The 22,500-nt window shown below is 36.3% G+C and overlaps 1 protein-coding gene across 1 annotated transcript in view; it reads right to left on the bottom strand.

The window, feature by feature from the left end:
* Nucleotides 1–22,500, bottom strand: part of LOC106871179 (neuralized-like protein 4) — a 90,191-nt gene that overhangs the window by 32,200 nt on the left and 35,491 nt on the right. Inside the window, exons 8-11 of the mRNA XM_089365363.1 lie at nucleotides 21,827–21,989; nucleotides 19,145–19,387; nucleotides 13,352–13,430; nucleotides 3,113–3,282 (exon numbers count right to left, since the gene is read on the bottom strand). Coding sequence (XP_089221489.1) covers nucleotides 3,113–3,282; nucleotides 13,352–13,430; nucleotides 19,145–19,387; nucleotides 21,827–21,989 — 655 coding nt within the window. The remainder of the gene's footprint in view (nucleotides 1–3,112; nucleotides 3,283–13,351; nucleotides 13,431–19,144; nucleotides 19,388–21,826; nucleotides 21,990–22,500) is intronic.

Here is a 22,500-nt window from a genome sequence, read left to right as displayed (position 1 = left end):
ATATATATATATATATACATACACACATATATACAAGGGGGTGCTGAAAAGTTCCTGGCTTTAAGGGTATCATGAAAGGGTGAAGCTGCTACCTTTACAGGGGTGGTAGGACAACTATTTAAGAGAGGATATACAAAAAGGTCATGATGGTATACAGTATATCTTCCTCTTTTTATTGCAGATTTAATGCAAGATGGCAGCTCCTTTTGATAAAATTGAAATGTGGGCAGTCATGAAGTTTCTCTTTTTGCAAGGCAACGGAGTGGTGAAAATCCATGATGAAATGAAAGAAGTCTTGAAAGATGGCAGCCCATTTTACTCCACAGTGAAAATCTGGGTGTCATGGTTTCAGACTGATCATTTCGAGGTCACAGATGAACGCTGGTTAGAATGGCCAACTTTCACTACCATGGAAGACAAAGCAAACGCTGTGTACATGATAACTCGTGAGGACATGGAATTTCAGCTAAAGTTATAGTTGAGACTCTGGGGATTTTGCCTTGAAAGAGTTGGTCATATCATCCACAACATTCTGAACATGAAGAAGTTTTTTGCAAAATGGGTGACGAAATGCCTGAACACAGATCAGAAGCACATCAGAGGGAAGACATTAAAGGTGATCTTGGTGGGAGAGGTTAATTTTATGGCTCATTAGTCACCATGGATGAAACTTGGCTTCATCATTATGATCCCTAGACCAGTTAGCAATCAACGGAGTGGTGCCACAGCAGTTCACTGTGTTCCAAGAAGTTTTGGACCCAGAATTCAGCTGGAAAGATTCTGGCTTCAATTTTCTGGGACAAAGACAGAGTACTCTTCATAAACTACCAGTCAAAGGGTCACACCATCAATGCAAAATACTATATGTCTCTGTTGGATGAACTGTTTGAAGCTTTGAAGCAGAAACGCTGTGGAAAGTTGAGCTGTGGAATCCTGTTTTTGCAGGACAATGCATCAGCACACACAGCACATGAAACTCTACGGAAAATATGCGATTTTGGCCTTGAAATGGTAGACCACCCACCTTACCCTTCTGACTTGGCTCCCTCTGATTATTACCTCTTTCCACAACTGAAGAAACATCTCATGGAAACAAAATTTCATTCCAATTCAGAAGTGATTGCTGCTACAGAAGCCTGGTTGGAGGCACAACCCTCTGAGTTCTTTTTAAAGGGCTTAGAAAAACTGAAGGACCACTGCAATGATTTGAGAGGGGAATATGTTGAATAATTAATCATAATTAACTGACCCTCTTGAATTTTCTTTTACCCAAAGCCAGGAACTTTTCAGCATCCCCTCTTCATAAGACCACTGGTAGGGTATAAACAGAGTATTTCCTGAGTAAAAGGCTATCATCACAGTTGGATTGCAGATTAATATGAAATTCTTCAGGCATAGAAAATCCTGATTCCACAATGGTAAAACCGTTGTGTGAGAACAGCAAAGAGTAAAATATAATCCAAATAATAAGACAAAGAAATTCTTTAACATATCTTAATTAAAGATGCGTTAAAGTATCATTTCTCTGTCTTATTATTTGGATCACACACACACACACACTTTCTCTCTCTCAACATGCCTGAGTTGTACAATAACCCTACTTTCTTATTTCTTTACTACCCACAATACTGCTAAGCACTTCGCCTGGCGTGCTAACGTTTCCGCCAGCTCACTGCCATGGATAACCCTACTATCCATGTGTCTTTTATATAAGGAAAAATTCTTTTCAGATGTGCTTTCTGCATGAACCCTTAAAATAACTCATAAACAACAGGACAGAGTGTGGGATAAGGCATGACTTGATTTACACGTACGGTCTATTTGATTTATTTGATAAGCATCTTCTCCGTTTCCAAGTACCCAAATTTACCATTCCTGATCCACTCAGTAGGTAACAGAGAAGGCACTGACTAGAAGGAGAATATGGCAGACAACAAGGGAAAATTGCTTCAAATTTATGAATAGAAAAAAAAAAAAAAAAAAAAAAAAAAAAAAAAGGAATAACAATTCACAAACACACCAAAACAAAAAAATAACACTAAATACATATAAAAGCGGAGGCACATGGCCTGGTGGTTAGAGCAGCAGACTCGCAGTCGAGGGATCGTGGGTCAGAATCTCAGACTGGGAGATGTGTGTGTTTATGAGTGAAACACCTAAGTCCCACATGGCTCCGGCAGAAGGTAATGCCAAACTTCTGCTGATTCTTTCACTACAACTTTCTCTCACTCTTTCCTCCTGCATCTAGCAGCTCACCTACGATGGACAGGTGTCCCATCCAGGTGGAGAACCTATACACCTTATGAGCCAGGCATGGCTCATAATGAACAAATAACAGAAACAACATACATAAAAGCCGATATGTGTGCACATGATGAAGTCCTAAGTTCCAGAATCCAGAAGTTCTATACAGCATACACACACACACACATACCTCTGTTCACAAACACACTTTATATATAAATAGTAACAGAAAATTTGAACCTTGGTCTTGTAACAAGGAGCTAAGAGCAAAGGAATGTGTAACAACAGGAAGAAGGTGTAAGAGGTGTACATCATCAATGACAGTATAGAAAGAACTTTGGTAAACCAATTCATCAATCATTTAATTGATTTTCTATTTAATTAATAATAAAACAGAATTGAATTGTAACTAGTGTGTTTTTATTGGCAGCATGACCTTTCTAAAATACAATATATATATATATATATATATATATATATATATATATCATCATTATTTAATCTCCATTTTCCATGCTGGCATGGGTTGGACAATTTGACAAGAGATAACAAGTCAGAAAACTGTGCCAAAGTCTACTGTTTGCTTTGGCATGGTTTTTATGGCTGGATGCCCTTCCTAATGCCAACCATTTTACAGAGTGTACTAGGTGCTTTTTTTTACATGGCCCCAGCACTTGTGGGGTCACTAAACAACTTACAAGACAAGAGCCCTCAACTGAGGCTGGAGTAGTATGGTGGGAGGTGGCTTTGTGCCAGTTGATGAGAGATGCATGTGTATGTGTATACACAAACATGCACACAACACAATAAATTAGAATAACTAAAATAAAATTAAATATTATAAAGATTATACAATATATTTACATACCTGAAGGTAAATCTCTGCACACTACACCTTGATCTACTCCATTTAAATAATAATGTAAATTTCCTTCAGGTGTACGCATCATTCCAATTCGAGATCCAACAGAGACACAATCCAAATCAAGAGGGTAACCGTTACGTATAGTAGTACCATCCTGCATGATGGCAGAACCACTGTAAAAAGAAGACAAGAATAAAAAAACATTTAAAAATAAATAAAACAGAAAACATAAATATTTGAATAAAACATTTTGAAATTGTTTTATACATTCTTTGTTTTTGTGATTTCAGTCATTTGACTGCAGCTATGCTGGAGCACCACCTTTAGAGGTTGTTTCAGGGCATAAAGAAACACACACACACACACACAGTCCATCTTCTACCAAATTCCATTCAAAAGGTATTAATAACCTAAGATAATTAATTGTGAGAATTTGGTGCATGAAAACTTTAAAGATTGTTCCTGTAGTTAATTGGTGCATTAGGGTCTGTGAGTAAAGATATAGACAAATGGTTGAAGGAGATCGGAATAGAATGTCCAGTAGAGATTCTATGGAAAGTTTGCCTCTTGGTGCTAAGAAAGATAATCAGGAGGGTTTTAAGCACTTGAAAGACAATTGGAAACTTGTGGATACCGAAGGTTACAGGTAGTAACCCTCGGCCCACATAAATTCTACCAGGAATATGAATGAGGATGAGTCAAATTGAATAATAATCCTTTCTACAATAAGCACATGGCTTGAAATTTTGGGTAGAAGGGTTGATTGATTAGCTTGACCCCCCAGTACTTGTTAGAGGGGGGGGGGGAAACATGGGGAAGAAATAAAATATACCACACAATGTATTTTCAAAAGGGGAGGAGAAAAAGTTGTTCAGACAGAAATACAATAGAGAGAGAGAGAGAGAGAGAGAATGTGTATGTTGTCACCATAGTAACTAACTAATAATAATAATAATAATAATTTCTACTAATAGACACAAAGCCTGAAATTTTGTGGGAGGGGACTAGTTAATTACATTGAACCCAGTGTTTCACTGGTGCTTAATTTATCGATCCCGAAAGGATGAAAAAGCAAAGTCTACCTAAGTGGAATTTGAACTCAAAATATAAAGATGAAATGATGCTAAGCATTTTGCCTGGTATGCTGACGATTCAGCCAGTTTGCTACCTTTGTAATAATAATGATGATGATGATGATGTACGTTTAAGTGAAAGAATGTATGAAGAGCATGTGCCAGTATGTAGTGGAGTGGTGGTGGTGGGCGGGGGGGGGGGGGACATTTTAACAAAATAAATTTCTAGCAGAACTTTATGCAGTTTCATTCATAATATTGGACTGGCAGAATCATTAGACGATTGCAGAAAAGATGCTTTGCAGCATTTGTTCTAGCTCTTTGCATCCGGAGTTCAAATCACGCAGAGGTCACCTTTGTGTTTCATCCTTCTAGGGTTGATAAAGTATGTGTGTGTGTGATGACTGCATGATTGCCTCATCTTGTCAGATGATAGCTGTCTCACATTCAAGTGAGACATCTACAGGTCCCTGGATTTAAGTGACAAAAACTTGACCAATGCTTTAACCATTCTCTCAGTTACCGTATTAGGTTCCAGTGACAAGCATTGCAAGGTGACTGCTATTATTTTGAATGTAAGTTTTATGTCAGAGTCTCTTTCTCCCAGAAGAGCTGCTTTCTCCATGGCCTTGTCAATAGTTACAGAAGCCTCCTCTACCCCTGGGAAATCTATTCAGCCAATAGATGGAATTCTCACACGTATTACTCAGAATGGACCTGAGAGTAATGGTAATTAAGGGGTCACTCCATGCTCTCCACAACTCTTGAACTAAAGCAACCGCACCACAGGATGCAGCTTAATGGCATGCTCAGGATATATATATTTATTTATTTAAGACGAACTCTTCTACAAAAGATGATGTATGAGTGTTCAGCAAAAAGAAGAAAAAAATCCAATCAGGAATCACGTAATAACAGCACAAACAGAAAAAAAACAAACAAACCAGTCATACAAGAAAACAATAGCAACACACAAATAAACAATCAACAGCAAGCAGACTCATACTACTGCTACTACTACCATTCACCAGCATTGACAATTCATTCATTTCACCTGGTGACCCCTACCTCATGTGAGTTTTCAGACCATCTAAAGCAATATGGATATGAGCCTGACTTATTAAACCAGCACATGACCTAGCTCAGAAATATATACCTGTGTACTATATATATATATATATATATATATATATATATATATAATCATCATCATCGTTTAACATCTGCTTTCCATGCTGGCATGGGTTGGACGGTTTGACTGGGGACTAGTGAGCCAGATGTCTGCACCAGGCTCCAATCTGATTTGGCAGAGTTTCTACAGCTGGATGCCCTTCCTAATGCCAACCACTTCGAGAGATGCCCTTCCTAACGCCAACCACACAAGGGCCAGTCATGCGTTACTGGCAACGGCCACGCTCAAATGCTGTTTTTACGTGTCACCTGCACAGGAGCCAGTCCAGTGGCAGTGGCAACGCCCTCGCTCGAATGTTGCTTTCCACGTGCCAGTAAGGCGATGCTGGTAACGATCACGCTTGAATGGTGCTTTTTACGTGCCACTCAGCGGCCCTAGCAACGATCACGCTCAGATGATGCTCTTAGTGCGCCACTAGCACAGATGCCAGTCATGTGGTGCTGTCATGGAATTTGATTTTGATTTCACTTGCTTCAACAGGTCTTCACAAGCAGAGTTTAGTGTCCAATGAAGGAAAGGTACGCCTAAGTGGGCTGCTTACACCACTGGTCACACACACAGATAATAACTTAATAATTTGGATAAACAAATGTAACCATGGTAACACATAAAGACATATATTGAAGGTATATATGTTCAATATACAAAGCAAAGCTGTATATTAGATATATATAAAAGTTGAATGTAAAACTGGGATTTTCATTCAACTATCATCATCATCGTTTAATGTCCGCTTTCCATGCTAGCATGGGTTGGACAATTTGAGTGAGTATTGGTGAACCAGATGGCTAAGTCAGGCTCCAATCTGATTTGGCAGAGTTTCTACAGCTGGATGCCCTTCCTAATGGCAACCATTCCGAGAGTGTAGTGGGTGCTTTTACGTGTCACCGGCACAAAGGCCAGTCAGGTGGTACTGGCAACGGCCACGCTCAAAATGTTGTATTTTATGTGCCACCTGCACAGGAGCCAGTCCAGCGGCACTGGCAATGATCTCGCTCGAAAGTCCTTACACATGCCACTGGCACAAGTGCCAGGAAGGCGAAGCTGGGCACAATGTGTGTAAATCAGAAAGCTGGATCTTTATCAAGAATTCATGAATTCAGTCAACCAAAGGAATTTCTGTATAGTTTTCCAAATTGCTGAATGCAGCAGCAGTAGCAGCTAAATCTTGAACAAAAACTGCATAATTGGCAAAAGTGCATAGATAAGATTAACAATAACGTGTTGAAAAATATTTCTCCTTCAAAAGAAATGCTTGAATAAATCCAACAGATAGAAAAAAAGCATTGTTTGAAAAGCTGATAATGATGGCAGCAGGTAGCGATGAAGTTGCAAGAGTGTGACAGAAGGCATATACTCCATAATGAAATAATTATAGAATAAAAGAGAGACATGGAACGAAAACATAAAACACTATCAAAGAGTACAATGAATTAGAAGGAAATCAAAAGATTGTAAACAACTGGAGAGAAACCATAATTGCTAAAATTCTCAAATTCAGGTCCGAGAAGAACTAAATCAGTATTCTTGGATGTGTGGTAACGTCACTCAATGAATTAATAAATAGAGTAAAATTAACAGTTGAATAGCTACTAAAAGAGGGAGTCTAATATTGATTTTGAAAACAAAAATACCAGGGACCCCTAAAACTACAGATTAATAGCTTGCTCTCTGACAACATACAAATTCTTTACATATAAAGTGGGGTATCTCGTCATCTGGAAAATAATACCATCCTTCTTAAGAAGTAGAAAAGGTACGAGACATATGGTTGTAAAGAGCAGTGACAAGTGAACTGGTTATTTATTGTGGTCAGGGAAGAATGAAGATAAGCCATCTTAGTTTGATATGGTTTGTTGGGCAAAAGAGCATTTAGTGGCACATCACACTTTTGGTTATTGAAAACACGTCATACAAAGAATGCAGCTCTGCTATGTCAAAATCGGAACAAATGTATCACTGTAAGACAATGAGGAAATGATGAGGAACATCTCTATACTCATAAGAAGAGGAATCTTTTAAAGAGACTCCTTATCTCTTCTACTAATCTTTCTTCCCAGCTTTGAGTCTACTAACACATTTTTCTGAGTTAAAACAACAATAATTATAAATTTCGCTAGGAGGGGGGGTCACTAAAAATGCTAGAAATAGTAGCCAAATTTCCCTTAAAATCACACTCTACAATCATAAAAAATGATACACTGAATAATGTTTTGTACCTATCCACCTCCAAAAAACGAGATGGTCATGGCTGGAATGCCTTTGAAAATATGTCTGTTCAATCTGTGCCAATCTGGAGCTAAACAGCAACAACTACAACAATGATTCTAAGAACTAATTACAATCTGTTCCCTTTACATTGGTGATTGAAAACTGTTTTCAATGGACATTAGCTAAATGGAGGACTTAGAGAAAATTATTGATGAAATCAGACGAATATGAGTTAGATAATTATATCATAAGTCATGGCAAAAAAGTTGCAGGAAAAAAAATGAAAAGGAAAAAAAGTCACATGTAATGCCATCATATTATAAATAGTGTTGTCAATATGTACAAGTAATACATTGCCAGTTAATAACTGATTAAAAATATTTTGTTTCATTACTTTAATTGTTTATGGTACTTTAATAAATAGTGACTGACTTGAATATTTTTGTTTCAATACCTGACTTTCTTTCCTAGACAAAACTATGACTTTATTACCGACCATACATAATTACATGGCTATATAAAGGAGAGGCAAATTAATTAGAGCTGAGAGCAATAAATTAAGACAAAATCCAAAATCAAAGAATTAGACAAGACCATCTATGCAAATATTTCAAAGAGGAAACTGATAAACACAACAATGAAATAAAAAATAAAAATCAGAAAAGAATTCAACAGAAGATTCAAATTAATATCAAAAATGGGCCTCAGTGCCACATTTAAGAAAATAAGTGTAAACACACTACCCAATCCTGGAACTCATATAGGAAAATAATTACAAAATTGTTCACTGTGTTCTAAATACCTGTCTGAGAGTGAAATTAGAAAAATAGAAGCAAGCAAAAGGAAACCAATCACAGAGTAATAAGGAAACAAAATATATTTCCCAATATATGAGGAACAAAGAATAAAATAGAAGCTGACTGCACATGAATAAAAGTTTAGATAAAGACAACGAAAGAAAAGGTTAAAAAACAATGTTGCATTTCATTTAAATTCCACAAATAATGGTTTAAATGTCATTAAATCATTTTATTAAATGACAGCACATATAATATTCTAGTTTGCACCAGGAATGACATGTAGCCGTAAAACAAAGCCTCAAAAAGAAAAAAAAGAATCCTTATTAGTATGATGTGAAGACTTTCACAGGACCCAAAAGGCTAACACTGCTTTAGTTGGAAAACTTAAAATTGTTGTGATTCACACACAGGAAAAGTTGTGATTTATTTGATATTTCAAATAATATAATGAAATAAGAGAAAAAAAAAACCCATTAAACTAATAATTTCCTGAGATTTATTAATTTTCTTTATTCAAAATTTTAGCTGAAATTCAGACAAATCAATGTCACTAAGGTACAAGGATCGGGAAAAACTTCAGAACATTATGGATCATTAGCTGATTAAAATATTTTAAAACAAACAAAATTAGATTTTACAAAACTGAATTTAAAATTTTAATATATAAATCGATATATATTATAGAAATGACTATTAATAAACATGCATTACATGGGAAATGTTTGCTTACAATTTGTTTTTTGATAAATGGGTCACCGTGAACTAATTATATTTTTCGTCATTAGACAAAAATTGAAATAAGTAATAATGATTTTTAACATTGGTACTTATCTATAATTTAACATTAGTTACTTATAAATAATTATTTTTGAACCGAACTTTTCTTCTTTCATTTATTGAATTACTATCTGCATTTCTAACATGGAGCGGAAACAAAAAAAGGTAATTGAAATATTTCAAGATATAACTCTGACGGAAAATATATCAACTCGACATTTCAAACAAACATATAGCACCATTTTCAAATATTTCATACAAATCTAAATCTCTTGCACCATTCTGTTTCTTTTACTTTTCGATATTTTACAATAAGTTTGCGCCTTGTTTCTAAGATATACATAAATACGATGTGGAGTCAAAGAATCATGTGACTCTCAGAGAAGGCTATCAATCCACAAAATGGTCCAACACAGAGAAGCGTAATGTGGAGTGTGCAGAATATAAACCATAAAAAGTCAGGAAGTATAGGAGGTGAATATATATTTATTTTTGATCATGTGACATCTTTGGAATTACAACCATTTCACAACATTCTTCGTGCAGTATTAATTTCAGTGTGCAAGAAATTATGCTTACATGTCTGCATTAATATGCAGTCTCACCGTTATATAATTCAATTGTATATCAACAAATCAATACAAATAAAGATAGCTACCTCAACACATTGTAGTTACATCAATGATTCAACTCAGAAATTAATACTACATAAAGAACGTTGTAAAGTGGACACAACCTTAAGGATGTCATGTGGTTAAATAAATATAGATTCACCTCTCATACCTCTTCATTTTTATGGTGTGTGTGTGTGTGTGTGTGTGTGTGTGTGTGTGTGTGTGTAGTGTTGGTCACATGGAAATCACAAGTTTATCATGTTTACAAACATAACTTCAGTCCAATCACCACTTTTTGCTCACATGGCAGTCTGGTGGAATGACTAGGACTTTCTGTGAACAGAGCCTACAAATACAGCTCATTGTAGCACAAAAAAGGCAGAGTGATTTGGTCCTTGGTGGAGTTCATTCTTGACTCATAGCTGTTCTCACAGCTGCATATTCAAAACATTTTGGTCCTTTTGGCTACACATACCAAAACACAGAGTCTCAAAAGGGTTGAAACAAGCCTTTCTTCATGAACATGTTACATACATATAAACAGCCCATTTTGGGTAAGTATAATTGATCAAGCTTCAGTATAGGAGCAAAAATATAAACATTTGTGAGAAGAGCCTAGTTGATTGACTGGAACTTAATTATATGACTGGTATTTCTTTTTATCATCCTTGAAAGATGAAATGAAAAGTTGAACTTGCAGGATTTGAAAATTGGAATGTGGAAGAATAAGGGCTGGATTAAGACCCAGAGAGGCCCAAGGCACTTAAAAGATTTTGGTGTCCCCATATATAGCTAATTCAAAATATAAACCATGAAATAAAGTTTTAGTTTTCAAAATGAAACAACACTAACAGTAAGAGGGGAAAATAATGTTTATTTTTGTATACTCCCACTTCATTTATACTCGAAATGCTTTCTCTTTTTTTAATTGCAAAGTCTCTGATAAGAACCTCAAAATTAATCTTATGTAACACATCTGCTTCTAAACTTTATTCCAAATATAATTTTAGTAAGTTTAAAGTGATTTCTTTTGTGCGATAAACCATTTACCATTTCTGTGGTGCTCCCTCCTTCCATTGATGCCCAAAGCACATGCTTATTTTGCTTAATGGTTAATCCAGTGCTGGGAAGAATGAAACTAAAAGCAGTAAAACAAAATCTGATGCTTTATCATTTCTGTTAGCCTTATGGCTAATTTGTTACTAATAATAATAACTGCTTCTAGAATTGGTAAAAAACCCAAATTTAGGGCAGAGGATTAGTTGATGTCATTGAATTCAGTATTTGACTATTAATTGTTTTTATCAACTTTAGGTTGAAAGGCAATGTGTTCAATACTTAGGAAAGGAGTGGCCAAGTGTAAGCTATTGATGTATAAAAGATGCAGTGGAATTATGGGAAGATAAGGTTGCTTTCGTGTGTGGCACATGTGCAGGAACAATAGTAAGTACTAAGAGCAAGAGAGACTTAAAGTCTCTCAAATGCCCCAGAGGCTCTCTTGGGGTAGTAGATAGTTTCTGCTATTTAGGTGACCAAATTAGTATTGGTGGTGGATGCTCTGAAAGTATTGTTTCTAGAATAAGAATAGGATGGAGGAAGTTCAGAGAGCTGCTACCCTTGTTGGCAGCAAAGGGACTCTCTCTCAGAGTGAAAGGTAGATCGTATGATGTTTGTGTGAGACATGGGCTCTGACTATGGAGGACATGCATAGGTTGGAAAGGAATGAAGCTGGTATGCTCCGTTGGATTTGCAACATCAGTGTGCATGACTGACAAAGTACAACTGTGTTGAGAGAAAAGTTACACATCAGAGGGATTAAATGGAGTCTGCAGGAGAGGAGAATGTGCTGGATGGACACGTGATGTGCATAAGTGAAGACTGCTGTATACACAAGTGCCTGTTGCTGAAAGTGGATGATACGTGTGGAAGAGGGGAAGAGCCAGGAAGACATGGGATGAAGTGGTGAGGACTGACCTTAAGATGTTGGGGCTCATGGAGGAAATGATAGTGGACCAAGATGTTTGGCAATATGTGGTTCTAGAGAAGACCTGTCCATGAAACTGAGTGTAAGAAGAGTTATGTTCCACACACTCTACTCTAAGAAACCAAACTACAACTCCTCTTCTTACTGCATCTTCCTCTTCCTCCCATTTCCTTTTCATAAATCATGATTGTTTTCCAATCCCCTTTCTTGCCCTCACTGCCCTGCTCACTGCATCATTGCTCTCCCCCCCCCCCCCATCACCCACACCCTATTTTCCTAACCAGGTTCCATGCTCATATTCTTGTTACTTGTGGTTATACCCTAGCACTACACCATCTCTCTTCGGCTCTTTCTTCCACTTTTGTTGTTTTCTACTCTCTCTCTCTCCTCTTGTTTTTGTTCTAACTAGGTAACCAAGTATCACTTTTACATCAGTACACTTGTTTCTGATCTCTTTCTTGTACCTCTCTCTCACTATCTCAATGGGTAACCATGTATCTCCTCTATAGCAAGACTGCTTCTGTCTCTCTGTCACACTCTAACCTTTCATCCTTTGACACAAGTTCCCCTCCTCAAATGCCCCCTTCCCCTCTCATAATCCCCTGTCTTGTGAGTTACTTGGTTAGCCTGCCAGTGCTGGTGCCACGTTAAAAGCATCCAGTCCACACTGTAATGTGGTTGGCATTTGGAAGGGCATCCAGCTGTAAAAAATTTGTCAAAACTAACTTCACTTCTGTTAGTGTCACATAAAAAGCACAGAGTCCACTCTGCATAAAGGTTGGTGTTAGGAAGGGCATCCATTCGTTAAACCCCTGTCAAAACACACACAGTAGCCTTGAGTAGACTTCTACCTGGCCAGCTCCTGTTAATCGTCCTAGACAAGCATGCATGGAAGATGGACATTGAACAATGATGATGATGATAATGATTTCTCTTGAAATACACTGAAAATGATTTCAGTTAATTTTGAAAACAATGAAGAATTTATCAAAATAACTTTGCCATTATCAAGCTGTTGTTCAGAACATGAAACTTTGATAATGAAATCATGAACCTTCAGACTTGGGAATGGAGATTTACAACTGCCAGCATTTATAAGCAAGGCATATGAACAGAGAGAGAATAAGATATGTAGAGGAGAGCCATGCTGAGACAGTAGTGAGAACATCCAACGGAGGTAGAGATTGGTGGTAGAAGAGTGAACGTTTCATATGGAAGTGACAAAGACTTCAAGAGAGGTTTGAAGAGTTAGCTAGCTGGTTAAAAATAATGGATAAGTGATGATGCAATACTAACTGGCATCAATTGTCCAAATTAGCAGAACAGCAGTCTTGGTGAGAAAGAAGTGAGAGAGCCTGTAACAGAATTGTGTGGTGGACTTGATCAGTCCTGGCACAGTTTAACACGATCACCTTGTAAGGTAGTATCTCTAACAGGGTTTACTCTGTTAACAAGAATTTGGGCCATGGCTTCAGTCTGAGGATAATTAGCTCCTTTCTGCTTGCCAGGCTTGGATACTCTGAAAAAAAGGTAATGGGCACTATTCTTCTTTCTTTTATTGAACCGTAAAAACAAAATAATAAATAATTACCTCAACATCCATGTATCATATTCAATGTCAGTCATTGTAGCAGGAAACTTTAACTCTTCAGGTTTTATCAAGGTCACACCTATAAGCAAAGGTAACACTAAATTTTTAATGATATAATATAGAAAATATTCAATAGGAAAAAATTGAATTCTGCAGCAAATTTCTACCAGACTTTTTTTAACATTTTTGAGGAGATCTATACAATAAAATATACATATATTGCTATATATTTGTTTGTTTTTCGAATGTTTGTTTTTTCATTCTAACATAGATTGAACAGGGACTTATTTCAGACAAAATTTTCTGGTTGGATACTCTTCCTGTTTTCAATCCTAATCTCTTTACAAGTAAAGAATTTATTCTTTTTATTTATCAATAAGGAATGTAAACATCATCACCATTTCATTCAGCTGGAGACAAATTAGGTCATGCAATGGGCTTTCTCTCTCTCTCACACACACATGCATGGCCCATTTCCTATAGTTTTCGTCAATCAAATTCACTTATGAACTAGTGAAGCAAACTTCTGTATTACACAATCACACCAATACCAACACACCTACCTACCAACCTAACTAGGCATACCCACATACATACCTACTTACACACACACACACACACACCACATACATAGTTCACTCTGTAAAGTGGTTGGTGTTATGAAGGGCATCCCAGTTGTAGAAACTATGCCAAGGTAGACAGTGGAGCTTTGCACACGCCTCTGGTTTACCATCTCCTGTCAACTTAGCCAACCCATGCCAGCATGGATGATAGATGATCATGATATCATCCTATGTTCCCAAATTCTTCATTCCACCATTTTACTACCCCTATCCCCTCTCTCTGCCCTTCACTTAAACTCTATCACTACATACCTGATACTCCTTTACTCTTTACCCAATCATCTCTTTACACAGTCATATCTTTCTCTCTCTATCACCCTCACCTCTTTATTCCTTCTATCAATTTATCCTGACTGACCACTAGACAGTACACTTTTCCTCTCTTCTTAGAGGACAGGTCAGTGCTTAGTAGTAGTAGAAGAATATATATGTGAAGATGTATACACATGCATTACCTCTGGATGTTCTTGTTGCTTATTTTGATTTTAATCACCTTACTTTGAAATTGTATGGATAATTGCGTACTAAATTCCGGTGCCTCCACTTAAGTACCATATTCATCTGAATCTAAATTTTTATATATATATATATATATATATATACACACACATATATATATGTACATATATAAACATGTATATAGATATTTATACATATCAACACCTACATATATGTATATGTACATACATACACCCATACATACTTGTATCTGTATGTATTATCGCCCCTGCACATGCAGGTATATATACCTTGCACACATACATACACACACACACATGCATATATGTATGTACGCATATACATATGAATATAATTAAATGGTTGTGATATTTGAGTATGAAAGAGGAATTAGATAGGGATTAGGAATTAAAATGTAGATTTATAAGGTGATTGGAATTACCTAAGGGGTATTGTGGAAATATGCTGTATGGTCATTTAGGCATTTGGATTTGTGGTAGAATTTGAATGTGTGAAAAAAGCGGTGGTTGCATGTGCTTAGTGCCTCATTATGTTTATTTAGCAGTGCTGGAGAGTTGTGCTTTAATATGTGAAGTGCCTCCTTCGGGCAAAGCTTGCAGGTTGAGTGTTGACCTCAGTAGGGAAGCCCTGAATCCAGTATGGACCATGATAGAGTAAAGGGTATATTTGTATTGTTGAGATGATGTATTTGGTTGGCGAGTATTGTAGATTTACTATGTTTATTGTATCTAAAAGAATGGAGGTGAGCGACATATCATTGCTTAAAAGTTTTGGTTGATCCTATGTATATGGCTGTAGAGTTGTGTAATAGATTAAGGACAGTGCATTTGTAAATTACGTTATATCTTCTGCAATGGGTTTGTAACGGGCAGATGGTTCCACGACGGCAGTTACAATTAGGTGAATTTTGGGGATTGTGTACATGAATGGAAGAGGTAATATTGTCAGAGGAGAAGTTAGAGAAGGGGGCTGAAAATTCTAGATTTTTAGTATTATTAATGTTATCATTACTATCATTGGTAAAGGAAAACTTAAAGCAAGATGTTAGCTGACAATTAAATCCTCTGAATAACCCTAAACTTTAACTGTATACAATATAGCAACATTGGGATCTTTCTGAATTGACGGGAACCACTTGTTTTCTTAACGAAACACTTTCAAACTTGGGATACTGGTAAAATGTGTCATATAAAACATCTTTTTCTGTTAGCTTTCTTAACAAAAATTTGTACATCGCAAGTTATTTCATGTTAAAGTTGTCGTATTTCTGTAATTTCAACCAATCACTGACATCTATTCAGCTGGATACAGTTACTGCTGTTTTTGTAAACAATAATTTTTGCTGGTGTCAAGAACGTTATTCCCTGTTAATTATATCGTTATTCCCTAGTAAGGGTTTAGGGTTTTAGGGTTAGGGTTCGGGTTCTAGAGTTAGGGTTCGGGTTTGGGTTAGGGTTAGGATTATGAGTTACAGGGTTTTAGGGTTAAGGTTATGAGTTAGGTTATGGCAAAAATAATCATAACCGTAACCCTAACTCTAAAACCGGAACCCTGACCCTAAAACCCTAAAGCTAAAACCAGTACAAACGCACGAACGATGTTATAAATAACAGTACCGCCGATAGTTGTTGTTGACAAACAACGGCACTAATTTTATTCAAGGAAAAAGATCCCATGACACCATTAGAACATTCTGATGATTAGAACATTCTGCATTCTGATGATGTCTACTACAACTTTTAAACAGAAACAATCGGATATGTACCATTACTACCACTTTTCTCTATTAATTAATTAAATTAATGGCTTACTAACGCAAACGACCAACTTCTTCCTGTTATTTTTCATTTTTCTTCCATATACATATATATACATATATATATATATATATATATATATATATATATATATATATATATACATACATACACGTATATACATATATCTATATATATATATATATATATATATATATGTATGTATGTATTCCTTTCCAGAGCGTCCAGTAACGCAATATCTGTATCACGTCCTCGCGTTGTTGTTTTTTGTTGTTTTTTTGTCGTTTTTCTTATTTGAACTCACTATATATATATATATATATATATATATATATATATATATACATATACATATACATACACACAAATACACATATATATACATATGTATACATACATATATATACATAAATATGCATATACATAAATACATATATACATACATACATATAAATACACATATAAATACGTATATATAAATGCACATATAAATACATATATATACACATACATATATATATATATACACATACATATACACACACATATACATACACATACATATATATATACACACATACATATATATATACACACATACATATATATATATATATACATACATATATGTACATATATATACACGCACACACATATATATATATACATATATATATATCCCTCTATCTCGGAGAGGCACAAGCACCTACACACACATATAGACACGCGGCAGTAACTTCCGTCTACCAAATTCAATTACAAAGCTTCGGTCGACATATACGAACATATATCATCATCATCACATATATATAGATATATAAATATATATACATATACATACACATACATATATCTTCTATGAATTCTGCTAAATTAGATAATTTTAATGCTAAAAATAAGTCTATTTACCCCCATAATAAACAAAAAACAATGTCCCATTTATACTCAGTCACGATATCCTAATAAAACAATCAAAGGGAGATTACTGCCCATAAACTACCTCGTTTATCTTTTCTTTTCTGACATCTTACCCGAGCAACTCTAAATATTAAAATAACCCTAACAACTTAACTTTTCTTATAGTAAATTTTTATAAATATATATCTTTGACAAAGAGCTTCCCTACTGAGGTCAACACTCTGTTTTGGTAGGGATTCCATTGTTGGATGTCCTTCCTAACACCAACCACCTTACAGAGTGGACTGAATGCTTTTAATATGGCACCAGCAATGCCTGTTTTGGTATGGTTTTACAGCTGGACGCCCTTCTAAAATGCTAATCAATTTACAGTGTGGATTGGATGCACCAGCACTGGTGGGGTCACCAAGTAACTTGCAAGACAAAGATTCTTTGAGGGGGGGAGGCATTGGAGGAGGTGACTTTGTGCCAGGTGCTGAGAGGTTAAAGTATAAATAGACTGGAAGAAACAGGAGCCATGCTGTAGAGGAAATACATGGTTACTCAGTCAGAAGGAGAGAGCAACAGAGAGAGAGAGAGAGAGTAAAGAAGACAAGAAGAAAATAAAAGGAAGTTTTACATGCTGTGAAAGAGATAGTCACTGAATCAGAGGACATAAAACTCTGCTGCCTTTCTTTTATTTCAAACTGTTTGGCAAGAGAGAAAACAAAAGAACAAGGCAGCGAGCTGGGCGAAATGCTTGGTGCTATTTCATATGCTGCTACGTTCTGAGTTCAAATTCCGCCGAGGTCAACTTTGCCTTTCATCCTTTCGGGGTCGATTAAATAAGTACCAGTTACACACTGGAGTCGATATAATCGATTTAATCTGTTTATCTGTCCTTGTTTGTTCCCTCTGTGTGTAGCCCCTTGAGGGCAGTAAAGAAATAAGAAACAGGGGTGAATCAGCAAGGAGGAGGAGGAGGTAAGAAGTGGCAGAAGAGGAAGGGTGGAAAGAAGCATAACTTTGTAGGTAGATCAGTAAATATGATAGGAGAGTGGGGAGGGGGAGATGGTCAGTGACAGAGAAGGATGTTGAAAGTGCATAGGGGTGGCTATAGTGAGTGGGAAGGTGGGTAGGTCATTGGCAACAGATATAGCAGGGTGATGAGAATGATTGCAGATGACAGGCTGTTAAAGAAGACAAGGGAATGGCAGTCCTAAGATGTATCTCAGTGAGGTACAGAAAGGGATGATTGGTGGAAAATAAAGTGGGAAAAGATAATATTGAGATAATGGATGGACTTGGAAATGGTTCTAGAGATAGGAGAGATAACTGGTAGCACAAAGGTTAACAAGATATGTGCATATTCTTTCACATAACCACATCCATACCAGTGTCTTGGTAATAACATTAGCAATGTGGTGCTTATGTCATAACTTAAATGTAAGTGGAAAGCAGACACAAAATGATGGTGATGATGAGCTATGTAGAAGCTTTTACTAAAAAAAAAACCCAAAAAACCCCTCAAAATTCTGGAATCTATGTTGACATTTCCTGTCAGCATATTTGTCTTCTAGCTCTATGCTTTCAAAAATGAGAGGAATGACAAAAATCCAGAAACTAACCTTTACTTGTTTTGCAGCAAGGGTTAGTAACAGGAAAAGCGTCTGAATTATGCAAATATGCCTCAATATATATTCATCTAACTCATGCTAGCATAGAAAAAGAAATAAAATGAAAGAACAAAACCATGTCAGGAGTGAGAAAGACTTAAAGCCAATCACTGTTTCTGACCAGGTTTAAGTCTTCTGAAATTAGTAGGAACTAAGCTATCCTCAGACCAGGAATATGGCTTACATGTTTGCAGTGAAGAGGACTTCAAGATCTAGGTGGTCATGATAAACTGGGGGACAGATTAAGTTTGCCATGCAAAATTAATAAAGAATTTTGTCTAAGCCAACATATAAAACATTACATACAAATAAATATTGCCTTTATAAATACAATTATACCTGCTTCAATTGATCCAGACCATCTATCTACCATTCTCTCAATGACCACTTCAAATAATTCACTGTCTTTCAATGGACGGTTACTCATGACAATGGCATCATTGAATTCCCCAGCAGCATTTGGTCTGGCAGCTGTTTTGCCATTGTTCATCACAGTAGCATTATTGCCATGGAAGTTATGAAAGCGTAATTCATCGCCATCAGTGGCAATACTAGAATCCATTTCCGGAGAACTTAACGTTTCTGTTGAGGTAAAAGAGAAAATAATGAAACAAAAGAAATATCATAAAAACAAAATAAAAAAAAATACCAAAAACAAAGCAATACATGTACAAATATACATACATATATAATCCATTTATAATTCATTTATCTTATTACCAACCTTTCTGCCTAGTTATCTATGTATTATTTTATCTGTCTATCCCCTTACTACTTATATATTCATACAAATGTATCTGTATCTATCTATCTACCTATCAATCTATAGACACATGTGGAATGATATGCTTACATGCTTGACTTACACAGGCATGACTGATTATGTATAAATATATAAAGTAAGAGGGGGGGGGTTGAGAATGTAATTGAGTATTAAAAGTGACAGCTATGTTGATACAGTTGTGTGAATTCCCACCACCATCCCGGTGAAAAACAACTGCAAACAAACAATGGACACAACTTTTGGCCGCAGGAGAGAGACACAGTTAAAAGATAGAGTTTGGGCATAATTGAACTCAGGATTAAGAGAGGTAGAGAGGAGAGGAACAGCAATATGCCATATTATCAACCCATACCAGCCAGTTGGGAAAATGAACATCAAAATGATGAAGACGAGGATAACAGAAGTAGTCATGATGATGACAAAGTGATACATATATGTATATGAGTGTGAATGTGTATGTAAGAGGACTGTTTATTTGTTTTGCTAATGAGATGAGATGCTGGCTATCTTCCCTCAATATTTTTGCTGTAGGTGTATGCAGAAATTTGTTTGTGTACAAATATTATCTTTCCTTGCAAAGTATGAGTTCATCCTACAAACAACTGTTTCCAATGAAAAAAAATTCAGTTTCATCTTGAAAACTGATGTGTGTACATTTTGTTTTTTCTAGTTGTAAGATGTGTGTGTGTGTGCAAAGAGCTTAGAGGTGGCATTAGGTGTGAGGATGATTTATCTGAAGTGAAGTGTACCAGAAAAGGAGTAATTACAAAAGGCTCAAATAGATGATTAGGTGTTCATTGGGGCTTTGACTTCACCTAATCCTTATAATTCTTTAGACAATAAAACAGAAATACACAAATCTTATGTTGGCAGTCAGGTTTTTGCCACAGAATCAGTTGAAGAACTATGGGAAAAATTCTAAAATTGCAAGAATGGACTAACATCAAAAAAACTTCCAAAGTATTAGATGGTATGAGACAGCCAAAAAAACTACAGCACTTTCAAAGAAGTGGAAGCAAATCAACACTACATGGTCAATGGAAGCAAGTGATATACAACAGATACAGTAGAGTTTCTGGTATACTAACAAGGAGCTGGGAGTACAAAATAGAGAAGAAACAGTTAATATCATGTACATTTAAGCAACAAAGTACATAAACAGGTTAGATGAGTCAATGGATATAGCTGATAGTTTTTAATAATCAGGTGATTAAATAAGTGGGGTGGGTGATTTTAACAAAAATATAATTAAATAGACTAAGAAAAAAATAGAAAAAAGATCATTAAGTTATTATTTCTATTAGCAAGCAAATTTTTCTCTAGTCAAAATAGGAACTTCCATGTACTGACTTGACTTGCTAGAAATGGCAGTCACATCTTCCTCAAATCACATCCTGTCTACTTACAGAAAAGGGAAGGACACATTGGATAAACTAGTCATAAAAACATTTTGTCTGTAAATACTGACAGGATGGTCATAGTTGGAACATCTTTGCTGGATCAAGAGTAACCCGAGACTAAATTACCACCGCCACTGCTGTTGCAGGTTTCCCTAAGATTGGTGAGACTGATACTGTTTAAACTGGTGCAGGTCAACATCTGCAGGAAACACAAGGAAAAAATTCCAGAGGGATTGATCTTCTGGGAAAGAAGGAGTGGACACAATGGCTTGTTCATGGAAAGTGGGGATTGGAGACAACAAGGCTGACAACAGATGGGGGGGGGGGGCAAGTGAGTTGGGTGTACCTGACTGCTAGAGGTATGAGATCAGCCAACTTTGAGGAGCAGAGGCCCTCATAGTGACAATAGAAATAACAAAGGGAGTAGATGGCATGTCTTATGGGGTAAAGGTTACAGTGGTGTCTGTTAGTGATGAAATGCCAATCAACCGAGTGGCTGTTCATTGGATTCAGTCCAGGGGATCTGTGTGAGAAGCAGCAGCACAATCCAAGACGTGACAGTAGCACCCCATTATATGCCTCATCAGCCTTGTAGAGCATCAGCAGCTGTTAGTGAGAGTGTAGTCCTAGATATGCTAACGATGCGTTTTTGCTGGGAGAGATCCTCAGTGATAGTGAAGCTCAACATTTGATATTTACTTCTTGGTTGGGAAAAGAAGACAAAATATCCAAGGGGATAAATTGACAGAGACTGTCAAAGATGAAGGGAGACAATTTCAAAAACTTAGGAATTACTTCAAAGTAAATATGCATGAGTAAAGGGTAAATTGATCTTACCAGACTGGTCAACAATAGTAGCCTCTGCTGCCTGACCATACAAATCTATTACTCCGTACACATTCTCAGGAACATTAGTGGCTGCCATACCTTGGTCAACATGGTTTACGAAAAAATGTAAGGAACCATCACTTTTTCGCATCACACCAACATGGTCCTTAATCTGGTAAAGAATAAAAAAAAAATCATTTAACATCTTTAAACAGATTTTTCTGGCACTGCTATTTTTAACAAATATTAAACCATCATCATCATCATCGTTTAATATCAGCTTTCCATGCTGGCATGGGTTGGATGGTTTGACTGAGGACAACAAGCCAGGAGGCTGCACCAGAATCTTATCTGATCTGGCAATGTTTCTCAGCTGGATGTCCTTCCTAACGCCAACCACTCCAAGAGTGTAGTGGGTGCTTTTTACATGCCACTGTCATGGGGGCCAGTCAGGTGGCACTGGCATTAACCACACTAGAATGATGGTCAACAAAATAAAGTACCAGTAATATACTGGAATTTAACTAAGTAAGTTTGTTGTCATGTTCCTCTAAGTGAAATTATATAACTGAAATTAAATTTCATGGTTATTCCATTTTCTGCAAGTCTCAACAGAAAATAATTTCAAAAGGACATTCCTCAACAAAAATTAGATTGGTATAAAAAACTGCTCCTGCAGTTAA

Source organism: Octopus bimaculoides, chromosome Z (assembly GCF_046866305.1).
Source record: "Octopus bimaculoides isolate indiv1 chromosome Z, ASM4686630v1, whole genome shotgun sequence".
Lineage (NCBI taxonomy): Eukaryota > Metazoa > Mollusca > Cephalopoda > Octopoda > Octopodidae > Octopus > Octopus bimaculoides.
Note: the sequence above shows the minus strand (reverse complement) of the source record. Positions and strands in the feature narration are given on the sequence as shown.